The following is a 25499-nucleotide window of genomic DNA, read 5'->3' as shown; positions in this document are numbered from 1 at the left end:
AGTATTTTCTTAAGTAATTTAAGACATCCTGTGTTGTCCAGTGTACCCCCCAATGCAGTGAGCTATTTCATTTGCTAGTATGCTTGTGTAGATTTAATTTGGAAGTATTTTCAGAGGTCTAAAAACAGTCCTGTAGTTAAGAAAAGAAAGATCAAAACCCAGTTCACCTTTTTCATTATTTTCACCATTAATTCCATCAGCAAACACAAAGACTATGAAATAAGAGTTTCTGTGGGCTAAGGTTGCCACTCAGTAGAAAATTTTCATCACTCTTGGTAAATCTTTCTCTTGTAGTGGTGGTTTCCTCTGGCTGCCAGGCTGCAGGAATTTCTGTATTGTGGGGATATTGCTTATTCTTGCTTTAAAACTCTACAAAATGAAGAAAAATGAGGACTATGCTTAAGAACAATGGTATCTGTCAGATACTAAGATGTTATCGTTGCCATAAAAGTATCATTATGGGTTCATCATGCAGAAGAATCTGTATACTTCGTCCTATTATTCATTTGTGGCTACAGTGACAGAAGGCAGCAATAACCACCAGTATTTGAGGCCAGGTAAAAGTAGTTAGAATACTTGATTTTTTTCTGTCACTTCTCTATTCATCCACCCACTCTCCCATATTTCTCAGCCAGTTTAAATCAGTGGTGCTCCCTTGATTCATTGTCTGTTAAAACTGTTGATTCAGTTACCTGCAAGAGAGGGAACTTGGCAAGGATATCAGGCTTGCACTCTTCTGCCATTAAAAGGCTTTCAAGTAACTGCACATCTGCCTTGCTAAGCTGATTGCCCACAAGAAAGTCCTGTCCATGGTCTTTCAAAACCTAAAACCAGAGAACCAGAAGTGATTATTTTTTCCCTTTCTGTGACTTACTGTATCTTCAGAGCAAGGTCATACACTGCATGGAGTTATCCTTGAAAGAAGGAAATTATGTAGAAAAAGAAGGAAGTGTTAATTTGAATCTGTAGTTCAAATGAACAACTTGACCACGCTGTCATCGTAGGCATAATTTCTCAGCCCTTGCTCTTCTGCATTTCTTTCTGCCAGGTCAGTTGTACCCCTCTTGCCTTCACTTCTGCAGCTCCTGTAGTTAGCACTGCTGTGTTGAAGGCTTTATGGGATATAACCATGTGAATGCCTGTACACGATTTACAAGACGCTTAAGTTCAGCCCAGGGCATAGAGTATCATGGACTCTTTCAAATTATGGGCAGATGCCTTCTCACCTGTTTCCTCTTTAATTTGAGGAATTTGGGAGGTCTGTCTCTGTAACCTGTGCCTCTGGGTCTTGACACCCAGCTAATCAATCCTCCCTTTTGTTACAGAAGGAGTTGTAAACGCTTTTACACAGCATGAATGGTACAGGGGATTCTGCATTTCAGGAGGAAACTTTATGTAAAAGCTGATGCTATGGTGTCTTTTGTCTAAAACAACACAGACTGCAACATGGACATCTGGGGAGCTCAGTGTGTCCTGGGTTTTTGCAGCTTTGCATCTCCTAGATTTCTAGTGCCTGCTGTCCCCTGTGTAGCATCCTATCTCCATCCTCATCCCAGTCCCACCAAAACCAATATAAATTAGCATTTAGATGTTAATGGTAATTTTTCTCCTCTCTTTTCCTCATTAAAAATTGTTTGTGTAGTTCCAGGATAGAGCTTCAGGAAATCAATTAAGCTACTACATCTCTGCCACATACCTTCTCGAAGACTGGGAAGTATCTGTTTGAGGCCTTGTCCACAAGATTAGCAAGATGTTGTTGCTTTTTATCCTCTGGTTGTAAAGTATGTGTCATCAGTAACTCATTCAAATCTATTATTGCTTCCACGTACATATCAATTCTGAAAAGAATAGATCCATTTGGTCAAGTCAAAGACAGTAGGTTGAAATAGCACAATAGCTACTGCCATAACCCAACTGAGATGTTGGGAACTCTTTGCCTCTTCTATCCAGTATGCCTAGCTTGGAGCAGTTCTGCCTGAGGTGCAGTAGCTTCTGGAAAGGAGAGCATGGGTGAAAGAAAAGTGCAAAGTGCCTACAAAAAAACTAGAAGACTGTGCCTCTTCAATTTTTGACTAGGAATGATACTTCTCTGTATTGAGCTTGCATTAAGGATGGTGTCATCCAAATGTGTTAAAATCCAGTCAGACATGGTGGCAAGTTAAACAATGGGTCCGTACAAATCCTAACAAATACCTTAACGTGTTTACCAATGCTAATTAACTTGAAGCATTTAAAAATAATTCAGGTCAAACCATGTGGCCTATAAGCCCTGTCATTTACTAATTGATTAGTAATTCTAACTCTAATTCCTGGTTATTAGACAAGGGGTTTGTTTCCTTTGAAGACATTTCCCTGGATTTGATGTGATGAAAATACCTGCTGCTGCCAACCGTGGGAGAAAATGAAAAGCTGCCTTATAAGACAGTCCGCTCCTGACTGCATTCTTCTGTTAGCTCTGTTGACCTTTGCTCTTCATGAACTCCCTTGCACTGTGTTGCCTAGCTAATCTAGCTGGTTATTACTGTTGTAATACAACTGCACCTGCAGTCACAGTTAAAACATGCTACATGAGAAGCTGCTGTATCACCCTGAATCTGACTATGAGCTGGGATACCTTGTGTTAACACAAGAGCAGTAGTATGAACTGTAGCCTAACAGGAAAATATGGTACTGTTACTGTACAGGGCTCTCTCCTTCAGGTCCTTCCCATAGAGGTTGTACTTTGCTGCTATGTAGTTGCCAATGGCTCTTGACTGCACCATCTTCATTCCATCAATCTCCACCATTGGCACTTGCTGAAACAGCAGGGATCCATCTAGTGAAAAGGGGACAAGACAAGGAGACATTCAGTATTTGAATGAAAACCATTAGTGTGTGTTTGGCAAAGGAATCACACGTATAATTTTTTTATTTAGAATCATAGAATCATTTAGGTTGGAAAAGACCCTTAAGATCATCAAGTCCAACTGTTAACTCAGTACTGTCAAGTCACCACTTAAACTCATGAGAGATCAAAAACCTGTTCACCATTTTCACCATTAATTTCATCAGCAAACACAAAAAAAATAAGAGTTTCTGTGGGTTAAGGTTGCTCTCGGACATAAGACTTCTTAGGTGTTCTATTACCTGTATATAGTATTACCTAATTATTAAAAAAACAAGGAAACTTACCCTTCTGTAACTTTGTCAGATCATCCTTTGTTTCCAGAAAACATTCTTCAAACTGCAGGAAATAAAAAATGTTGTGTTATCACTGCATATCTTAGCTTCTGCTTTGCATGAGACAAAAAGCTGTGTTTTGGAGAATTTTATTTTTTAAAAAATAAATCAGATTTGGAACTGATACCTTTAAAAATTTGTTTTGTTGTTGTCACATCCTCTCCTCTTCCCTCTCAGATGTGATTCATATTTCTGTGCAGGTAAGATTTGGCTAAAGCTGAGGTGACTGAAAGGCACAAAACCCTGTCTACTGAGCAAACAGTGACTGTTCCACTTCTGATGTCAGTGCTGGGAGAAAGGAGGGTAGGTAAATTCACATTGAAGCAGCACAACCGTGGTTCCTTTGCCACAAGCTGGCAAAAGGGGAGGCAAAGAGAAGAGATTGAGTGTCCTGTAGCATATTGCCCATTACTGTGACAAAAACTCACAGCTCTTAAAACACACAGATCCCCCACATTACCACAGTTATTACATCGGATTTTTTTTTTTTTTTTCTATTTTGGACATTGGGATTTAACTGAAGGTCTTCAGAATGGAAAGTGCTCAACCCCTGTGATCAAAAGATAAGAGACCAGGTTCTGCTGCTGTCGTTTTGGGTTTTTGCTTTCACTAGCTATTGGGGAGAGGCATTTATGGTGCTACCAGTGTGCCTGGCACATGGTGCTTGGAACTTGCAAGCTTGGTGCTTGGAACTTGAAACAGGAACTTGCCCGCCTGTTTAGGCTAAGCTAGTCATTGTTGGCTTGGTCAGCAAAACACTAAATGCAGAGCTTGAAAGTGCTGGTCAGTCACATTTCTTATAAGGAACAGTGAAAATACGTGTCTGTTAGATGCTCTTATTATAAAAAACAGGACAAACCTCAACCCCAGCTGCTGCTAGTAGCCACCGTATTGATTCCATTCGGCCCCGTCCATTGAAGTAGTGCAGCTTGGGCTTCCCAGACATGCTTCCACTGGTTTCCTACTGTCTGGAATAAAGTAAGCTTTGCAAAACAAAGATTTAGAATGCGGGTTTTGAGTCTCTAACAAGTTCTCAAGCACTGTTCAAAGTTATCTTCTTTGAAACAAATGATTCATCGTCCAAGACTCTCACCCCATTAGTAGAGGAGGTTAAAGACTATATTGAGGGACTGCATTGTATCATTTAGCCTTAGAATATCTTTTATATGTGTAGGTTAGTTAAGCAAAACTGTACTGGGAGCAATTGGCCCATGTCAGAGAACAAGCAAATCAAAATCCATTTGCATCCCAAACTGTTTTGCTCTGACCAAAAACAACAGGGCATGTGAGATACACTGCTCTCTTTATTTTGGCATTATCTCTGGATAGATTACTGTTTAATCAGATACCCAACATAAACTCACCTATTGCTGTGCTTTCTTCAGCAGCCATTATGCTCTATTGTAAGGTAACAGGCCTTCCTGTTACCCCCACTGTAAGCATTCAGTTTCATTTACAACATTCCCCACTAATCCCATTTCTTCAGGCAAGCATCTGAAGACATAGAATTTAATTTCATCTAAGGTAATATTAGATTTCCCTTTACCACAGGTAGAACCAACATGCAATACCTGCTTGGACAGTTCCAAATCTGCTGGAATTTAAAGCAACAACAGTTTGTAGACAGGCTCTCATGCCCCCAGTCAGAATCAGTGTGTGCATATCCGCAGCATACATGTAGACAGTGCCTAGTTTGTACTAGCTTCACAGTTATTATCATCGTGTCAACAATAAAACTGAAGCATTAACAGCAGTAAAAAGGAAACAACTAAAAAACCACCATCTTCCCCTTGTAAAAAACATATTTTCTCTGAAACAGGAAGAAGGTGAGAGGAAACACTCCACACTTGAGATCTACATTTCTTTATCTTAAATCTGTACGCCTAGAAAGCAATTGATCAATAATTTAACATAACCACGCACATAACTGCGTTAGTAAAGTACAGACAAGTAATAAAACCCATTCACTGACTTAGTCTCAATTACACTAATTGCTTACACCTGTGCAAAAAAAGCTTACCTTGTACACAGTATAACTCGCTCTAAGCTCTCAGCAGCTGTCTTGAGATTATATAGTTCTGTAGCCCCTCCTACAAAGGGAATTGCAGACAGTCCTCTTCGAGAGACTCCTATTTCTTAAACAAATAAAAACAATTATGTCTGTTTAGTCGCTTCTCACCTATAGAAAATAAATTCCTGACTCATGCTGACAATGTACAAATGTGAAATTCATGAGAGTCATGGTTATTTGGAACTTCTGTGCCAGCAAAAAACTGTTGCTTCCTATTTTCATTGTTTGGCAACCTGCTACTTAAAATAACCAGAACAGCTGAAAAGCTCCCATGATTAAAAAAATACTGTGATAGCAATAAACATTTTAATATTTTATGGTTTGGGTTTTTTTTTTACTTATAATAGATTGCCATTTTACATAAATCACATCAACTAATTCAGCTTGAATCCTACATAAGGTTCCTCCCTTAGTGAAGCGGGATATTCCTTCGGGATATTTTCCTTCTGTATTTCATTCGTGGACCCAGAAGTGTTTTTTCCTGTTCTTCCCAAAAATGTTTCCATGGATCTGACTAGGTGAAAATGCACACCAGAGACAACTGTAGGAGACAGTGAATGAAAAGCAGTGTCAGAAGACAAACTGCCCTATGCACTTCTGACTGATTTCTTCAGATAACTGTATCAACCTTTGATCTTCATGAACTCGCTTGCACCATGCTGTTTATCTAATCGGGCTTGTCAATACTGTTGTAGGCATCACTTGCAGGCAAGGTCAACATGCTGTGTAAAATTCTGCTGAATCACCCTGGGTGTAACTGTGAGCTAGGATATTCTTCTTGTATTACACAGGCAGGTTTTATGAATTGTAGTCTATCAAACAAAAATACTAGTTGTTGCAATACAGGGGATCTCTCCTTCAGTTCCTTCCTGTAGGATGTGCTTTGCTGCTCTGTAGCTGAAAATGACTCTTATCCCATCAGTCTCCACCACCAGTGTCTCTTAGCCCAATGTGTTCCATGCTTGATAATAAAATAGCTTAATTATTTAGAGCTAGAACCACAGGACAAGGCATCAAAATGGTCCCCAAAAGTGACACTCTGTACCCTATACATGAGGGGAGTCAGGCTGCACAGAAAGGGACTCTTCACTCACTGACAGCACATGCTAAAGCCTCCACCTTCTGTTTTGGGCTCTTCACTTATTTCTCTCTGTCCCCTTCTTACATTCAGCCTGAAAGCCTGCAGTGGGACTCAGTCAGCTACACAGAGGCATCCACACCGCTGTGCATGTTCCACAGTGCTTGCTGGCCTCTGGCTGCTGCTCCAGAGAGCTGGGCTCTGTAGCATGTCCCTTGGCACATCACCCAGCCCCCTGAGGTATGTATCACAGAGAGCCCCAGGCGTCTGTGCTAGGCACAGCAGAAGCCCGCTCCTGGTTTCCCTATGGAGACACGAGCTGCCCACATTTTGTTTTCTGCTAATATCCAACCAGAAATAATTTGTTCACATTTTACAACAAAGCAGAACTCTGCATAAGTAAGTTTTATTTGCTTGCTTGAGAAGTAAGTGCTCTCCCTGCTAGGCTTCTGGGAATACTGACTTCTGCTGTTAGAAAAGGGGTTTTTTAAGAGTAAAAAGTCAAACTACTCTGCTGGAAACGGTGTTTCCAACATTGTTGGATGGATGTGACTTCTCACCCGGAATCTAGATAGTGTGTGAGATTGAAGCTTTCCTTGCATAGTGAGACAAGGGGGCACAAAATCACAAAATGGAATATATAAAAACCTTTAGAATCAGTTTTAAGTAATATTAAGTTTGGTGGCTTTGTAACAGTAGCAATGGAAAATTATTGAGGTGCAGGATACATAGAGAAAAAAAATAGAGTACAGCTAGAGAACATACTGAGAATTCTCACAAGATAAACCATTATAGTGGGCATAGCTTTAAGAAAAACAGTCTAGAAGAACAGGACACAGGGATAAGGGGTATCTGGGAACTGCAGGTGTCCAGGATGGGCTACAGTTAAACTAACTGATAAGTAGGAGGACGGGAGGATTGCTAATGAACCCATTAAGCTGGTATGAGCATCTACTGCGCGTGCTTCAAAGGCTGCCAGAAGTGATGAAGATCGTTGGAAGAAGTAACCGACCCTCAGAAACCACCGCCACAATTCTGTACGCATGTGGGGAACTTTCTGGAAAATGATGTAATCCATATGTAGCCTCATGAATATGTATGTATGCACAGGGACTATATAAGGATGGCTTGTATAGCAATACGGGGACACATGTTAGGAGGAGTTATCCCCCGTGTCTCCTGGCGCCTCAATAAAGAATACCTGCTTGTCAGCGTGTAAACTTTGTTGGCAAGTTTGTTCCTGCAGTTTTCTCTGAATCAATAGACACTGCACTGAGGTGTGTCTGGTAGTGTTTCCAAATCTGCTTAGTCATGTAATGCAGATACAAGGAAAATAGCAGGGACTATGACATGTCTACAGTGGTTTTCCTCTAAATTTTGTTTAACTTTCTGAAAGTGGAATAGATCCAGTGGACAAACCTAACAACAGAAAACACAACATTTACAGCTAGGCATTTTGTAAGTATGCAGTGAAGCTACAGCGTTTCACATATATTAAGCTGTCAAAAGGGTTTTTTTCGTTACTGTTCAGAAATACAAACTCACTGTTAGATAGCTTGGCTGGATTAACCATTTGTAGGCCTGGCCATGATAAACTTTAAGAGATAACCCAGATCTAGTGACTACTCTACAAGGACTTGACATCCACTGTGTCAGAAGACTGCAAGGTAAGAAAACATGAATTCAAGCATGAAAGTTAATCACAGTGTAGAGAAATTGGGAAAACTCATCTCACCTAACTTTGTAGACACCTATGTCCAGTCTAGCTGTCTAGTCTCCTTTAAATAGTTCAAAGCTCAAGTCTAAATTCAAGAAAAATCCCTCACCATGCACTTGAACTACAGTTGCTATGCAAACTACTCAAAATGATGCTGTCTAAACTGAGGCAGTTAGAAGTTTAGATGAAGGCATCTGGTCTCCTAAGAACATCTAGGTTCAGATTGGCCATCCAGGAGTTAAAACTAGGGGAAATACCAAAGCTGCCCTAATGACTTAGAAGAGAATATTTACCCCAGCTGCAGCTGTTGCCTACCAGCTTGTTTTTATTTAGCCTCTTCCTTTAAAACAATAAGGTACAAGGTTTGGGTTTGGGTTTTTTGTTTTTTTTCAGATACGATACTGATTTCTTGACAAAGCATTAGAAAATGTTTTGTGTCATCAGGCTTCGTGAACTTTACATAAAACATATCAAAGTTTTGTTAATTTTGGTTGGAACTGTGTTCAAAATTATGAGCTAATATCGAAACTGTACTTGCAAGGGAGCTAGGTGCACACACAAACTGTTGTGCCTCTACTGTATTAGCAGGGGGAACAGGGACTGTAGCTAATGGCTATTCCCTATTAGCTTTGTGGCTAATGAGACCTGTTGGGATATACTCCCTCCTGCCTTGCAGAAATAAAAGTGCAGCTCCAGTGTTCCATATTATTTAAAACAAAAGTCCCATTTGTTGTTGTTTTTCCAAACTGGCACTGCCTGTATTCAGCACACACATTACGTCCCACGAAACGTTTCTCCACACTGAATTACGCCCTCCAAAGCGAGCAGGGCAAGTGCTCAATGTAACCAGCTTAGAGACCTAGGAATATGTTTACAAAAGATAGCCTTGCAAAGGGAGTAGAGTAATTGAAAGGAAACTTTCTTTTCTCCAGTGACCCTCACGCGGACTTAACAGCTGGTTTCAAGTATGTGAAGGGCACTAGGTGTTTTCCTGAACATTTTGAAGAGCAAACAGGTCACCTAGAAGCTGGCAGGTGTTTTCAGTGCTACTGAGCTTGAACAGGGTTTTTTTAACAGGATGTATTTTTGCCAGCAGTTCCTTACATTTGAATAACAAATGCAGGACCTTGCCTAATCAAAGCCAGAACAACGCTGATGTTCAGTGGAAACTAGTGACCATCTTTCTTTGGCTAGCATCAACTTCTGCCATGTCGATACGAGGCAGACAAAGAGAAGGTTGTGAATGGGGTGTTACCTGCTCACCATTGCTTTTAGAACTAACTTTCCACATAACAGCATGTTAAGCTTTCAGATTTCCTTCTAGTTCTTGGTAGCCAGCACCCTTTCTCTCCTGCTTAATTTGTAATCTTAGTTTGTGTCTCCTTGGCAGATTTCAAACTGTCTCACTCACCTGTGATTATTCACTGCTTTTCCCTCCACACTTCCAGCTCCTGGACCATTCTTCTTCCTGGATGAAGTTCTCTCCAGATGAAGACAGTCAGTATACAAGAATAGAAAGTAGCATGCCATGGACAGGCAGGCAGTACAAGGACTTCCAAGGCATTTCACACCTAAAAATCTTTTCTTCTGCATCTTTCCTCTTATTTTCTCATCTTTCCATCAGCCAGCACAGAAAGGATTCTAATATTTATAGAAATTCAAGGATTTCTTAGATCACTACTAATAATGATTTCAGACTCCTTCCCTCTGAAAGCAGGGTTAAGGGATTAATTTCCTCTGCCAGTATCCCTCCAAACCCACTCAAATAATAACACAATACAAAACAGCATGACTCCACTCTAAGGTCACTCATGGCCTAATGTAAAGGTGCATTGACCACCACAACATCTGACCTGCTGGTCCTCACCATCCTAGAGTGAAAAGTGCCAGCCGCTCAACCCCGCCAAGTTAAGTGACTGGCACCACTTAACTCCATCCAGCAGTTGTGGATGGAATTAACTCTATCCTCTAGCAGTTGTTGGCAATTTAAGAGTGGGAAACCAGGGGGAGATACAATTTCTGTTTTGAAACCTAAGGTGGGCATGGAAAGGAAGACTTACATACCAGGCACCAGAAGTCCATATTTGTCTGCCTATACCAGTGGGAAATTCAATTTTAACAGATTTTTGTACCTCTTAAAGGGTTAAGCTGCAAATGGGGTATGGTAGCATTTTTCTAGCACCCTTCTTTTCAGATTTACTCTTGTTTAGCTTGCCTAAAAGTTTGACAGCACCAGGGGACATAAGTTGTTTCTTTTCTTAATCCTGGTTACGAAAGTAATCAAATTTTACAGGAAAGCCCTACCTTATACACACATGTGAATAGCTCACATAAGAATATTTTCTCCTTCAATTCTACTTATGCTTGAAGCACAAAGGCATACTTGAATACATAATTTGCTAGCACTCACTGTTTATGTGCATAAGCACACACCTGCCCTCACATGAACAAAGATGAGCTTCAGTGCTTGCAAGCCAAAAAGATACACAATTGTATTGGACGTAATAGTAAAATAAGTTGCATCTGACAAGAAACAGGGCATATTCTGTCAAAAAACCCCACGTAATCTAGTTGCATTCTAACAAATAAACAATTGTCCTTTTCTAGTCTGCTGTGTGGGAGAGCCATGGGGGAAGCTGGAGAGCAAGCAATCTGAAGAGGAAGTTCATTCTTCTCTTTTGTCCCTACCAGCTTCATTTCTTAATATTTTTTCCCCAATTTCCTTTTTTCTATACTTTTGTTGTGGCAATATTAAGTGTCAGATTTAGTTACTGACATCTGCTGGAACAAAGCCTCCTCCTATGCAAATGCTGCTGTGCCACATCAGGCCCTATCACAAGGCAGTCATTGTATGCTGGAAATATGTAAGCCCTAATATTTTCATTTAAAAAAAATCAGTGGAAGCTGAACTTTTGTCGTTATCCTACAGCTGCAGAAATAAACCACCTCTGCCTCACCTGAGCCTGCAAAACAGATTGTACGTTTCTTCCGTGATGCTTCATTCTCAAGAGGTAATGTATTTGTAACCCGCATATGAAATGCTGCTAAGATTGCGCATGTGGTTTTAAATAACTGATTTATGAAGAAAATCAGTTTTGCAAGGAAAACTTTGCAGAGAGATCTAAAAATTCAATTAATCCACAGGCCTTAGTTTAAAGATAGTAACACTGACTACATTTGGACCCATTGCAGATATGTGAGCAAATGATGTACCAACTCTTTCACAGTAATTCCACTTTCAAAGCCCATCCTCCTGCTCGGCATGGAGAGGTACCAGCCACGTGGATTGCATGGAGATATATACTGCTGTGGTAGCAGCTGCTAAGGAGATAGCATCTCCGCCCAGACAGGTATGCAAGTGCCTTTCTTCTTGGAACAGCACAGAACTGCCTGATGACACAAAGATGTCAGGATGCACCACAGGAACATGGGAAGTTTGCCTATGGCATTGCCCGCTGTTAACAAGTACGTTCAGGTACTTTGCCTGTGAAATCCAGAAATCTGCTGCAACTTCAACAGCGACTGCTGGAGGCCTGCTGCTTTCACTTAGCCCGGAACCAGGAAGAGACAAAGCACCAACACGGTGGGTGACACAGGGGGGCTGGTGACACAAAGCTGAGCACTTGAATGGCCTGGGAAAGGCACCATGGCTCAGAGCACCTGCCAAGGGTGAGGAAGGCCAGCACAGATCCCACGTGATGGCACACCAGCCAAGTGAGGAGCCATCTCCCGGGGAGATCTTTCCAAGACCTCCTGTGACTCCCAGAGGGTTTAGGTGGCCACCACCAAATAGGACTGACAGTCCTGTGGAGCAAGGTGCTGATGCCAGCCACAACAGGTGACACTGGAGAGATCAACAGAGAAAAATTGACAACTTTTTCCAAGCAGAAATTTAGGCTACACACTCTCCAGAAAGATATGCTGCTTATCAGGGGCTCATATCAGGGATGTCACGAAGAGACTACCAAGCCTCATAACAGCCCACTGACTATTATCTGCTGCTGCTGTTTCCCATGGGCACCAGCAATACTCCTCAGCCTACCCTGTCTGTATCAAGGATTACAGAGCCCTGGGATTGGTGGTAAGGGACTATGGAGCACACGTAGTTTTCTCATCAGCCCTCCATGTCAAAGGCAAGGGGTTTGAAAGGACTGCTCAAATCTGGTGAATCAACAAATAATTACAGGACTGCTGTCACAGCCAGGGGCTCAGATACTTAGGCCATGGGACTTACTTTGACAAACCTGGGCTGATGGGAGCTGGTGGGAGCTGATGGGATCCATCTGTCAGAGAAGGGGAAGAACATCTTCAGTCACAGGCTTGCTAAACTGGTGAAGAGGACTTTAAACTAAAGTTGCCAGGGGAGAGGAACCTCAATCCATCTCACTCTTAACAGTTTGATGCCAGTGACAGCAAGAGATACCCAGAGCCTGGAGATGGATTGCTGGTCAACAGGAAAGTACCTGAAGAGCAGCACAAAGGGATTCCAGCCACTACAGGTAGTAAGTCAGCTTTAATTTTTAACCATTGGTTTTAATTACAACGATACCAATTTGCTGAGTTTCCTCTTCCCTTTGGTTCTCCCCCTCACCAGTATTTAGGGTCTCGCTGAAGGTAGCAAGGCATTCATTTCATAAAGATCTTCAACACAGTTTCTACATAATGTCCATCTGGTGGGGGTTTCCTTGGGCTGCCAGGCTGCAGGAACTTCTTAATTGTAGGCATATTGCTCATTCTTATTTTAAAAGCCTAAAAAAAAAACAAACAAAAACCCCACAAAAAATAACAGAGTAAGAGAAAAAAATCCAGTTACTCCAGTAGCAAAGAGTGCTCCTTGGACAGAACAAGTGCTTCCCCCTGCTGCCAGAAGAGACCCTGACATTCGGTCAGATCTCGTGCCATCTACACAAGTCTCCTGCCCACAGAACTCCACTGCTGCAAAAAGGCTGTTCTTACCCATAAAGGCAATACTGGAGCAGACAGTGTCTACATCTCTGCTGCCCGAGAAAAGCTAAAGGCAAAAATCCAAGAGTACCAGGGTGATAGTTCTGCAGATACAAATACACTAACTCAGCTCACAACCTTTTCATTGCTGGTTCTGATGGTGCAAACTGCAATCAGGGAAAACCACAATATATGTAAATGAATCCCATTTTTACTGGAGGGGGCAGTGAAGGAATCCCTCCATAATTCAAGGCATGGCTTCAACAGAACTGTGCCCATGCCCAGTGGCTAAGATACCGGATATCTTGCTAGAAGATGGGAGCTAGAGGCAAGAATTACCTGGTGCTGCAAAACTGTGTAAGGGATAAAAGCTGACACACGTTACTGCCTTCTTTGTGGCTGAAGTGCCCCATTCTGTCACACTGAATTTAGGCTGTTGAAAAAGTTACGGGGGGGGGGGGGGGGGATGGGGGCGTGATGCGGGGAATAAAGAAATCAGTTCCAAGTAGAAGAGCTTAGTTATGATAGTCTGATGAGGAACTGCTTCTTTTGTTAATGGAAATAAAGCCAAAGTCATTGAGTCCACCTTTCAAATTAACAGTTTGTAAGCACAAAGAAACATGACCTCAAGCCTTGCATCCTCAACCCAAGTGCATTGCCTACTCTGCTTTATTACCACCGTTACAGGCACAGGGGAGGACTACTGAACACTGTCTGTTCTTTTTCTTCCAGTCACAGACTAGCTGGGTCCACTGTAGCTCAAACTCTTACTGGCTCCTGCAGGCCATGCCCTAGGCTTGCCCATGCACTATGCTATATAGGATGCTGCATGTCTGGAGTCTTCTGATTTCTGGTCAAGCCTCACAGCAGGGGTGCCTCATTTATGCTTGGCTTCAAACTTTGTACATAGCACAAAGGCAGAAAGTTCATCCTCAATTGTACTGATTATTGAAAAACAAGCAAAAGCCCTGTGGCTTAATACTAAGGCTTGAATTTTTAGTCATACCGTAGAGGACAAAAGTGAAGTGACATTACTGGGATCTCAAATTCCCTTTTGTACTTAATGTCTGGCAAACATGACAGTGACAGGTCCTCTGATTTACAAAGCATAGAGAGATAATTTCAGGATTGCCCTCTATCTCCTGAATACGTGCATGCTCAATAACAAAATTACCTGCAACTGAGGAAACCCTGACAGCACAGCAGGTACTTTCTCCTCCACTGCTAAAATGGCTTCAATTAGCTGAACATCTGCCCAGCTGAATCTGTTGCCCACCAGAAAGTCTTGGCCATGTTGTTTCAAAATCTGTGGAATACAAGAGAATGTGGGTTGCAAATGAGCGTGGGACATACGATGCCTGGCAGCTGAGCCTCTCAGCACAGCCGTACTGCTGAACAGCTATTACATCTCAGTTTTCAGGGTGGAGATTTCAGCTGGCAGTGGTGAGCCTAAATCACTTCATTATTGTTGGGAAAAATCTGAGCTCTTATAGTACACAGTACTACAAACTTTGGTTAATCAGTAATGATAAATAATGATAGACACTGGGAACAGGGACAAAACTGCATGCTTAAGTAGACTAGTAACAGTCACAGAATTAGAAATAGGAATAATGGAGGAAGGGTAGCTTGGAGGACTTATACAGTTGCCAGTTAGATACTTCATTTAAAGTCATGTCCAATGCCGATATCAGAAAGCAAGCTTAGAAGTGCAGAATTACAACAGGTAACCAAAGAAAATCCCTGCCTTTGGGAATAAAGTTACTGTAGTTCATGGGAACTTCCAAGATGTTCAGGCTTCAGTATTGTTTTTCATCAAAAGTAAGTGGATACTCCAAAAGTAAAAATATTTCCAGATGCCTGAGTCATATGGGTTTGGTTTGTTGTTTTCCAAAGTGGGATGTGCAAAAATCTGTGACTGTTGTTTTGCTGAAGCGCTCCTAACCTCTCTACCTGTTTTACTTGCAAGGGATTTTTGTATTCTTCTAATAAAAATCTTCCAACTGAAATTAGAGCACATGTCCCTGCTAGACTTATACAAATATAAGTGTGGAACTATCCCTTCAGGGAAAAAAAAGTTGTATGTGCTTGCTTGTACTTTACTGAAAAGTTTTGCTCTGTAGCTGACAACATATTTGTTCGTAGATGTTCAAATACCACAGCCCTGACAACATAAGCCCACAAATAGAGAAACATGCTGCTGTATTTCCCCTTCTTTGAGAGGACCAAGAAAGCCAAGGGTTTGGAACCGGCCTGCATTACAAACACGTTCTTATTTGGGGGAAACTTTTTTATAATTGTAAATACAAGTTTTATAGATGGAGCCTCACTCTCACCTTTTCGAAGACTGGGAAGTACCTATTAGTTGCCCTCTCCTTAATCGAGTCGAGATTTTTCTCCTTTGCCTCCAGTGGAGAAAAAGGAAACATCAAAATCATTTGCATCAGATCTATTATTCCTTCCACGTACATGTCAATCCTATTGGTGAGGGGAAGACAGTAGAAAAGAGCACAAAAGTTATTTCATCTGTATTCCAATTAACTAAGGCAAATGTTGTATCACCACCATAGTGCCAATTTTCATAGCCAGAGCTAAACATGAACTAAAGCTAATTTTTTTTAAAGGACTAAAAGCCTGTTTCTGTCCAGGAGCACTTCAGAAGCAGTGGTTAAAATCTAAGCAAAGGCTGGAGTCCTTGCTTTTTAATGTGCTAGCCTTTCTCAGGCATTTCTACTGGATATGCAGGATTAAATTTGTTATAGATAATGCAGTTATCAAATAACAGATTGCTCATTAAGTGGAAGGAGGTGTTACAATACAGGGCTCTCTCCTTTAAGTCTTTCCCGTAGAGATTGTATTTCCCTGCTATGTAGCTGAGGATAGCTCTGGTCTGCACCATCTTCATCCCATCGATCTCAACCAGGGGCACTTGCTGGAACATCAGGCTTCCATCTAGGGTGGAGAGTGAAGGAAAGCTTGTTAGTTCCTCCTAGACTGCTAGCTTTACAGGAGAGTGACAGACTGAGCACATTTCTTTTGCAGTGTAGATCATTGATGTCTTGCCCTAACTGTAAAACTCCATGCAGTAAACTAACACTGTGGGAAAGATCAAGTATTGTCTAGCCTGCTCACGCTTTTGTAGCTAGGTCACCCTAGCGCAGCTGGGCCCCTTACTTTGCAGCATTGCCAGGGCTTCACTGGCTAATGGGAACTGGCACTGCCTGTTCCTTTGCAGTTCAGGACCCTGCCTCACGCTGCCAGGAAAAGCCTGAGCCAGCACTTTGAACGCAAGGGATTGGAGGAGAATAAAGATCTGTGTTACAACCAAGCTTAAACAAATCTGATTATTTTGAATGCAGATCAGTTCCCTGTCAGGGACATACACAAATGAGCAGAAAATGAATGGGGTAGTAACACAGCAAGACTGAGCTACTGGAATAAAGGTGATACCAGGAAATAAAGGGTTAACATTGTGCCTGCTTGCTTAAACAGTCACTGTCCTTGGTGAAGCAGAACCGTAGGAGTCAAAGTTGCTAGAATGGTGAAGCAGAATTGTAGGAGTTACAGCTGCTAGGCAAAATTGTAGTAGATAAGATTCATAGCTTAATATTTAAGACATTCTTGTTCAAATAGTATCTTTAGAAAGAAAAGGAACAAAGGATAGCCGGAGTAACAAATTTGCAAACTTGACAAATTTCTGCTTTAAGATACATAAAACCTGCTTGTACCGAACCTGAGGTTTGGACAGGAGCCAAAACCCGATTGAGTCTGCGTGAAAGCAAGAGGTTACTCGCGGTGATGAAGGGGAACTACAGGCCTTCATCCTCACGACCCCCTAACGATCACCACCAGGAGGCACTGGGCAGGCGCACCGGTAGGACGAATGCCAGAAAACTAATTATAATGCTAGACAGGAATAGGTTTTGCATATGTATTAGGTGTGAAGCAATCTCATGTTTAGGTAATCATTATATGTAATATAAACAAACTGAGTGGCAAAGGAGGGCACGCATGCTTTTGGAGGAGCAATCCCCATGTGCCTCAACTGAATAAAAGCATAACTACTTTACAACTCTAACAAGTTGTGGAGTCTATCCGTGTATCAAAGGGAGAGGTCAGGCTGCTTTACCTTACAAAGTGAGAGGCAAGGACTGTGACAGGAGTTGTTGTTTAAGTGCAGTCACTCTAGGGACAAAAGTTTAAGAGTTCCCTTAGTTGTCTGCTACAAGCCTAGCCTCTGTGTCATTCCACAACAATTTAAGCCTACTTAGATACATCTTTTAGTCTGTTTTCTCCTGATGCTGGTAGGAGCATTTATCTGAGCCTTCAGTGAGACAGCTCTGAGAGCTAAACTGACATTCAACATAGCAAAGTCAGCCTTTTCTAGATCAGTTTTCTGCTGGACTAATTCACTGATTTTGGAGATAATCCCTCCACCATTGACACAGTAAGAGCATCCAGAGAATAATCCGGCCCTGTTAAAAACCACAGCAAAACTCCAAATCCAGCTAGACAGCTGCCACCTTGCATTACTCAAAGCTAGTAATTTAAGTGCTCAGTTTTAATCCATTCAGTGCAGGGGTTGAGGTGCAAGGGGCTGGGTACAAAGGTTCATTTTAACAGATACATGTTTGCTTTTTGCTCCACAGAGCTATTAAAACACTTTGCTAGTCTAGAATTAATAAACATTATTCACTCATTCCATATTATGAGTTTGCAGTTTTAATTCAAAAGATAGTTCTGTCTGCAGCCTGCGTTTATTTCTTGTAGCATTCATAGAAAGATTTTGTCTTTTCAGAAGACATTTCTGCAGTTTAAGGAAAATTATGACTCAGTATCTACCCAGCACAAACACAGCAGAATGGGAAAATTGACAGCGCTGCAAGGATATTTTTCAGCAGAAAGATACAAAGTAAAAAATAAAGTCTGACTTTCTGGCCTAGACAAAAAGTGATGTAGCAAATGTGAATAAACTGATCGCATGGTTTGTTTCTTATCTGCAGAATAGAGGGATTTCTGTCATGGTCCGTAGCTTCTCCTCACTCCAGTATTCTAGGTGTGCACCTAGAAGTTTGCACTGGTTTAAATAAACTAATTTTAAACCACGAATTTAGCTAAACTGGAGCAGTTTTTTTGAGAGACTAAGCCTCAGACATTGGGATTCTTACCTTTGATTATCTTTTCATACTGCTCTTTTGTTTCCAGAAAAATTTCGTCAAACTGGAAGGGGGAGAGAGAACAGTGTTATATTGCTGTATTTGAACATTTTTCTTCTCCAAGTGTGCATATAACCATGCACAAAATGATGGAATGAAGCAAAAAATACTGGGTTGGATCTTCAACTATGCTGTTTGGCTGTAGATGTCCTGAGGATCCCTAGCACATCCTCACGGTTGGGGAGATGCAGAAGGGCTTGGCCAATTCTGCCCCAGTGCACTGATGCAGAAATAACCTAGGGGTAGAAACAGAGTACAAATATCTGCAGGAGGAAGTCAGGTTGCAGCCAGTGTCAAGAGAAGCACAAGGTAAATCAACCCCATCCTGGGGCACATAAGTCAACAAAATGCTTCTCTTTATGCACATTGTAACTGAAAAGTAAATGAGGGCCTTTAAATAAGTCCCCATTTTGACCCCTTGTGATGAATTACTTTAGGGGACTCCTACTAGCTTTAGTGAACTCCAAGCTCCACTGAGTTTGCATCCAAAATATGAACCATCAAATAAGCTAGTTACAAACCTGCAGAGCTTTGGACCAAACACATTTAGCCACCCTCTTGCAGCCGTTTACCCTCACATGCATGTTAAATTGGGCCTCGCTGAGGCCAGTTGAAAGCAGCAATCTGGAACACTATACTGAGTCTCAACTAACCTCGACACCGGCTGCTGCCAACAGCCATCGTATGGACTCCATTCGTCCCCTTCCATTAAGGTAGGTAAGCCTGGGCTTCCCAGACATGCTTCCGAGCTCCTAGTTCCCTGAAAAACATTAAGCAGAAAACAAACAGCACCTCCTAAAACTGGTGTCAGTACCATTATTTTGAGGGGAGAATAGAGCCTTTTATTCTCACTATGCCTGTTGAATTTTAAACTTAATCTGGTTTAAAACATAAAGTGAGAGATGGACTAGTCACACCACACAGCCTATCCTAGGAAAGATGTGCAGATTTCCACACTGCTGCTAGGGATGTTCGTTATGACTATAACCAAATGCAGACAAGTTTAAACAAGTGGCAGGAGTCCCAAGCTATAGGAGGAACCTTGCTGCATTTTAAAACAGTTATACAAAGCTACTGAAAATCCTACCACATTCTCAGGGAAGTTACCCTCATTCCCATCATCCTCACTGAAGAGAGGAAAAGGAAAACATGTTTTACCGGTAGCTAATTGCTGGAGCTCATTTTGCGCTTCAACTGCCATGCACTTCTTTCCTTAAGTAGGGGCAAATGAATTGTTAATCTTCCCTTTGTTCCATGAAACAGCCTAAGCCTGCCCTGGGAGTAGCATTTCCCCTTCACTAAGTTGTTACTATCACACAGTAATGACTGGGATGAAACAAAAGCTTAAAATGGGTACCCAATTAGGATAATGTCCTAATGTCCTAATATCCATTAGAATAGTGTCCTAATGATTCAGAAAGACTGCTTGATTTTAAAATTTAGCAGAATACCACATTTTTCTCAGAGCCAGAATCTCTGAAGTCACAGTGCATTAAGTGTTCTTAAAGTACATTCTGAATGTATTTTGTCAAAACTTGATTTTAAAGAGAAATCAGATTGACAGTTCTCCCTTGAGCAATTTTGGTAAGAATCAGGTCATGCTACTACAATAAATAGGGATATTTGGGGTAACTTAGACAATACAATCCAAATATACATAAAGGAAAAAATGATCACCTCCTGTTTTAAAGTGCAAATAGTTTATGCTAATTACAATGTTTTGCCTCCAATACCGTGTTTTTACTAGTTTCTCACACTGTGTGACTATCTTTTACTATATGGCAGTGCAGCTTATAGATATAGTTCACAGCAGCTAGGTGCCTCTTCCGTTAACATACTTCTCAGACACATTGCATCCATATCATCTCAACACATATCGCCCCTGCTTATAATGTGCAGAAAGTGACAGTAAACAGGCCTTTTCCTACAACTAAAGAAAACAAAGGCTGCAATACCAAGAACATGAAACTGAATCCTCTTGGAAAATTTATCTATTGTTTGCAGAGCAAAAGCAGAGAGAGAGAAAAGCCTTAGGTATCTTTTTAGCATTTTACATGAACAAGAAGCTCTATATAGCATTAAATGATGTTATAAGAACAATGACAAATGAAAAATAAAACCCTGTCATCAGCAGCTTTTTTCTTTCATTACTAGTAACTCTGTCAGCTGTACGCAGATTTTAATTGTCCTAAGCTTCTGGCACAGAGAAAAACCCTTGGATTTTGATGAAGTCTCCTCGATCTTTATGTTTCTTGGATGCCGCTCCACTGATTCTACACGTGCAGCTTGCATGCTGACTGCTACATTCCCATGCCTGCATCTGGCCCTGTGTTTTGCCCTGAGGGCTCAGTTTAGTTACCCATTCCTTGTGACAAGTCTTGAGATGCCCGAAAAGTAGGCAGAAAAAACTGGAGACAGGGCAACATTTTCTACCTTAAATCAATATACCTACTCATCTGGATTCTCAATGCCTTCTTGCATTTATTTGGGGAAAGGTACAGCCAACACAGACAAGGCTTCCTCAGAACCCCACTCAGTTCTCCACTATTTTTCTAGTTTCCATAAAAAAATTTCACAATGTTGTATTAAAAAAAATAAAATCTGGTTTTGATACAACATGGTGATGTTCCATTAGTAGGTAAGGGTTCCTGTACAGCTGCTACCCCTTCCTTACTGTCTGCCTTTAATGAAAAGGGCCATCAGGTCTCTCCACATAAGTAATGAAATATGAGAGCAGTGCAGAATACCTGGTTACGTTCTTCAGTACGTGAGGTACATGTTCTCCAGCAGCAGAAGCAGCTTTTATTGAAAAACTGTATTAAAACTATTAAAAAAAAAAATCTTACAAGTCCATTTACTAGAAACAAACACAAGTGTTTTTAGGAGCTGGAGGGTTCTGCCACCCCTCGATAGCTGCTTTTGAGGAAATAGAAAAGCCCCTTACACTGATTACTGCTCCACATGCTGGAGAACCCATTCGCTGGACAACAGACAAGGTCAAGACATTCAAGCTTTTGAAGTAAGCTGCACCTACCACCCTGGGTCTGCCAGACTACGATCAACTATTTATCTTGTTTGTGCAAGAAGGGCAAGGGATAGCCTTTGGGATGGTAATTAGCACGCTGAACCCTGCTGCTCTACTCCCTTTACCCAGGGAAGGAACTCCACACCACAACTGTGTAGTAACCACCTGTGAAGCCAAAAAGACTTCATAATATTTAACAGACATGACATTTGTAAATCCCAAATTGGAACCATCTGTTGGCAGGTCCTCGTATTACATGAGCAGCAACTGGCTGACGGGTTATTCAATAAGTATTGCAAACAAAGCAGGGAAAGCTTCACCACTCAGTCCAAAGCTGAGTGCACAGGCAGACTAATTCATTGTGTTAACCAAAGAGGTCTATCAGCTGACCAAATAAAAAGCTAAATATTTATACTGATTCTCAATACGCATTTGGAGTATGCTATGCTACTGGGCAGTCATGGAAGCTGCAAGGGCTTGTAACTTCTAGTAGAAATAAAATATTAAATCCTCTACAAGTTACTGAACCATTAAAAACTATACCATTGCCAGAAAAACTTGCTATCGTTCATCAGCCAGCCCAAACCAGCAGCAGGGCAGAAGGAGAGATAAGAAAGGGTCAAACAGATATTGCTACTAAAGTCACAGCATGAGGCATACCAAACACCAGGCTTACAAGCAGCCCAATGGTCTGACCTGGTGGCACTTGCTCCTTTAAAGGATACGTTTGACTGTGCCTCCTGAAGAAACAGACTCTTGCAAAATGAGCAAGTGACCAAAGACTCACAGGAAACAGAGAGCAGATATGAAAAAACTTCCTATTTTACCTAAGCAATACCTAAGCTTTTGGGACCACTGCACTAGCTGAACTAGCCCAGACACTGCTGAAAAACTGACACCAGGATTTACGCTGCAGCCAAGTAAGCAACTGTATCTTGCACACACTACCTTTAGCATTAGCTAATATTTAGTAAAGACCTCAGCACAAAGGTCTGCCTGTATGTTTTTACTGCTTCTCTCTAAACTCCATATTCCCATCCTATTTCCTAGTAAGCTTTCATAACATGCCTGCCCTGAACCTCTCTGAGGATGCTTCTCAGCAGTGTAAGAGGGGATGTACAGGAGGCGATAGCCTTTCAGAAACAACACTGTCTGCTTTCAGTGTGAAGTACCCTTCAACCCTGGGGCTTGGGGGCAGAGTCCAAGGTACCAAAGGGGCCAGCTCTCCTGCTCACAGCCAGAAGAAACTGCACCACTGCTCACAGCTTATGCTGTGTTTTTCCTCCCACCTTCACCTCCCACCCTTAGTTCCACCAGGGGTGTCACAGCTGCCTTACTCAGCCCTGAACTGCACCACCAGATTCACTCCCTGGTTAAAAACATCTCTTGCTTCCTGTCTTCTGCTGCTGGTGAGTAACTACTGAGTCACGTTTACTCTCCCTGGCACATGAACTAACAAGAGCAGAGAATTTACATTACCCCAGCAAATAACCAAGTAAACATGCAAGTAACTCCATTATATAGAGTCACTAAAACTTTTTATAAGTTGGTGCTTACCTCCAAACCTTCACTCAGCCCAGGCCCTTTCCAGGGATGTTTAAGCTTTTGAAGCTTGAGGGAGTTCCCAGCCAGACCCAATTAGAAGTAACATCTCCCACTGCTGTTAAGGTGGCACCACCCAGTTTAAAGAAGTAGGTCTGAAAATTACCACCCAAGGCACCGTCTTCTTCATTTTGATGGTGTGGCTACATAGCCTCAGTTTCTACCATAGCCATCCATTCAAACTGCTGTCTTGGAATTATTGTGGCTTCCGAACACATACAAGAGTGAGACACTTTAAAACACAGAAAATTCTAATTTTTATGGGTCATATTTAGGATAACAGGAACCATTTAAAGACTTCACCAATTAAGTTTCTAGGCTTATTTCATAGTAGCCCAGGTTTTTATTTTTCAGTGCTGCATGGTACAGAAAAGATACCCAAAGTATGGGATAACAGTGCTTAATTACTTTGAAATACAATTTGCCAGGATCAAACTTAGTGATAGCTTGGTATAAATATAGATGAGCAGTTTATGTCACCACTCACCCCATGCCTTAAGGCACTAGCTTTAATTTGGGAAATCAAATGTATGATGCTAATACTCAGTTAGAAATGAAATAAACTATGATTTCCCTACACTGTTTCCTTTAAATATAATCTATCTACATTTCAGATGAAAATACCAAAACTGAAAGCAGATGTGAACAGACACAAGGATGGCCTAGCAGATGGGAAATGAGATTTGGGTGCCAAAGACCAGGTTGTCACCTCTAGCACAGACCAACGTATGATGTTGGACACCACTTTATACCCCTGCAGCCCATGACGGTACAGCTGATCTGAAGATCTGCTCACAGAACCCCCACTATTATCAACATTGTATTTTAATTTGTATTTAAAGCCATGGATGTACTAAAACAGCACCAAGGGTGGGAATCTGGGGACAAAAATCTCTAGGTAACTATCCTGAAGAAATCCCTCCAAAGCTGCTACTTTCTTTTTTCTTCATAGTCAGAGTTTTGTTATGGCTTCTCTGCCTGGCGACTGTGGCAGCCTCTCTAGAGGATACATTTCCAACAGCGGTTTCTGGCAAATGTGTAATCTATGTGCATCAAAGGTGGATGATGCCAGCAGAAAACAACTGTTTGGTGCTTCTTCGCACTTTGCCCAATTCTAACTCTCGCTCAGGCTCATCATTTAGTGAATAAAGCACAGCATTAAATGTATGTTTCTTACTGTTTCCTTGTGATTTGAGGCTTGGCGATGAGGGGTTGTGCAAAGTGTTCTGATGCTTTTTTGGATTTGGTGAACATGGCCACATCCAACTTTGACCGTTGCTCCCTTCCCATGCATTCCTGTTTGACAGAAAGACTTTTCCTCTTGATCTCTTTCTATTTTGCTTCCAGCACATCCTTTCATAATGTAATTATAAAACTCCTTTGACATCTAAAGGCATTGCATCAATGAGATTACTGTTAGCTATAACTTGCACAGCTGCTCTGTAAACGCCTTGAGTGGAAAAGAAAACAAGTTTATTTTACAAACAATTTGTTAAGCTACCCCCGTGAGCATTCAGGCAGCTGGCCTGGAGCCCAGGTACCACTTACGTGGTTTTGGGTTGGGCATAAGCAGATTTTAAGTAGTGCATACACCAAGCCCTGGCATGTCAAGTTCCCACAGTGCCCTGTGGAAATACTTCATTGTGCTGTTGAGTAGGCAAATCAAAACTTTGCTTGAAACATACCTGCCCGCAGCCCTCACAAACCACTAAGGGGCTGACTTGTGGGTCCATGTCTGATTCCAGCTTCCAGCAGTGTCCTCTCAGAGGTGGGGGCAGGATATATAACTAAATGGCACTAGAGAATTAAACAGGGGGGGTTAGGAGGATTTCCCTCATGCTGCTTATCAAGCTCCTAAAGTGAAGCACACCACCTCTGTGATTAAAAAGCAGTTGGAAATAATATGAATAGTTGGAAAGGGTCATGCATCACTTAAGGGTAGATGTGTTGCAGGCCTTCAGCAACTGCTCTGTTTCTGTCCTGGAAGCTATCCTGGCTGCTTGAGGACAAGGTTAACCACACCTGTATTCACCCTCACAAATATTTCTGTAAGCTGTTTGGTGCTTACCCTGGCCACCGGCACAGAAAAGCCTGAGAACAGTAATCCTAATTCTGATTGACACCCATTGTGCCGCTGGCACAAACAGCTTAAATGGAGAACCGGTTTACAGAATGTTATTGTTTGGATTGTTTAGTCTTTATTGATCTGAGTATCTCAACATGGCCAAAAGGCTGATTTATACAGGCACAAGATAGCCAAGATCAAGGCTTCAAAGCCAACTGGAAAATAAACTTGGTGGTATCAATTGAATTGTGAAAATTTTATCTTAAATAATCCAGGTATTATAATGACTTCATCTTTTGATAGAAACTTGTGTATGTTTGCCCTACTTGGTCTCTCGGGGGTGCTGTGAAACTTTTTAAGACTCAGTTTATGTGCATTGTTACAAATAAAGCTAACAATAATTTAAGCTTAGGTTTAGAGTATCTTTTTATTTTCAGAACAGGGTGTAAAGAAGTAAAGGAGAAATTTCAATCCTATTTTTAGCTGACGTTAACCTGCTCTAAAGCTGGACAACACTTGGTTTGCTTCTTTCCCAGTAAAGGTTTGGGGTGTTTTTCAATAA

At 41.5% G+C, this 25499-nt stretch overlaps 2 protein-coding genes and 2 long non-coding RNA genes across 7 annotated transcripts; 1 reads left to right on the top strand and 3 right to left on the bottom strand.

Moving 5' to 3' along the window:
• Positions 1 to 78: 78 nt before the first annotated feature.
• Positions 79 to 5390, bottom strand: LOC133213019 (glutathione S-transferase-like). 2 transcript variants are annotated; one of them, XM_061354952.1, is made up of 7 exons: positions 5240 to 5390; positions 4079 to 4187; positions 3172 to 3223; positions 2683 to 2815; positions 1697 to 1838; positions 693 to 824; positions 79 to 369 (listed from the first exon to the last, which is right to left on the bottom strand). In XM_061354952.1, the coding sequence occupies exons 2-7, from the start codon at positions 4163 to 4165 to the stop codon at positions 250 to 252; spliced, it is 666 nt and encodes a 221-aa protein (XP_061210936.1). In that variant the 5' UTR covers positions 4166 to 4187; positions 5240 to 5390; the 3' UTR covers positions 79 to 249. The 2 variants fall into 2 exon arrangements, with proteins under 2 accessions (XP_061210936.1, XP_061210937.1); XM_061354953.1 differs by lacking the exon at positions 5240 to 5390 and adding an exon at positions 4584 to 4713.
• On the bottom strand, positions 3321 to 3885 carry LOC133213021 (uncharacterized). The gene is made up of 2 exons (XR_009725674.1): positions 3725 to 3885; positions 3321 to 3560 (listed from the first exon to the last, which is right to left on the bottom strand). It is a non-coding gene; the product is annotated as an uncharacterized LOC133213021 (long non-coding RNA).
• Positions 5391 to 5869: 479 nt separating the features above from the next.
• On the top strand, positions 5870 to 25339 carry LOC133213022 (uncharacterized). Its single transcript, XR_009725675.1, has 2 exons — positions 5870 to 6003; positions 23487 to 25339. It is a non-coding gene; the product is annotated as an uncharacterized LOC133213022 (long non-coding RNA).
• LOC133213018 (glutathione S-transferase 3-like) lies at positions 12580 to 22953 on the bottom strand. 3 transcript variants are annotated; one of them, XM_061354950.1, is made up of 7 exons: positions 22828 to 22953; positions 18899 to 19005; positions 18198 to 18249; positions 15849 to 15981; positions 15366 to 15507; positions 14204 to 14335; positions 12580 to 12834 (listed from the first exon to the last, which is right to left on the bottom strand). In XM_061354950.1, the coding sequence occupies exons 2-7, from the start codon at positions 18983 to 18985 to the stop codon at positions 12712 to 12714; spliced, it is 669 nt and encodes a 222-aa protein (XP_061210934.1). In that variant the 5' UTR covers positions 18986 to 19005; positions 22828 to 22953; the 3' UTR covers positions 12580 to 12711. The 3 variants fall into 3 exon arrangements, with proteins under 3 accessions (XP_061210934.1, XP_061210935.1, XP_061210933.1); XM_061354951.1 differs by lacking the exon at positions 22828 to 22953 and adding an exon at positions 19161 to 19179; XM_061354949.1 differs by lacking the exon at positions 22828 to 22953 and having other exon boundaries at positions 18899 to 19048.
• Positions 25340 to 25499: the final 160 nt, after the last annotated feature.

The sequence above is a fragment of the Neopsephotus bourkii genome, unplaced genomic scaffold, assembly GCF_033783945.1.
Source record: "Neopsephotus bourkii isolate Nb327-2 ecotype Australia unplaced genomic scaffold, CSIRO-AGI_Nbou_v1 NB_756, whole genome shotgun sequence".
NCBI lineage: Eukaryota > Metazoa > Chordata > Aves > Psittaciformes > Psittacidae > Neopsephotus > Neopsephotus bourkii.
The sequence above is the reverse complement of the archived record's forward strand: the minus strand, read 5'-3'. Positions and strand labels throughout refer to the sequence as shown.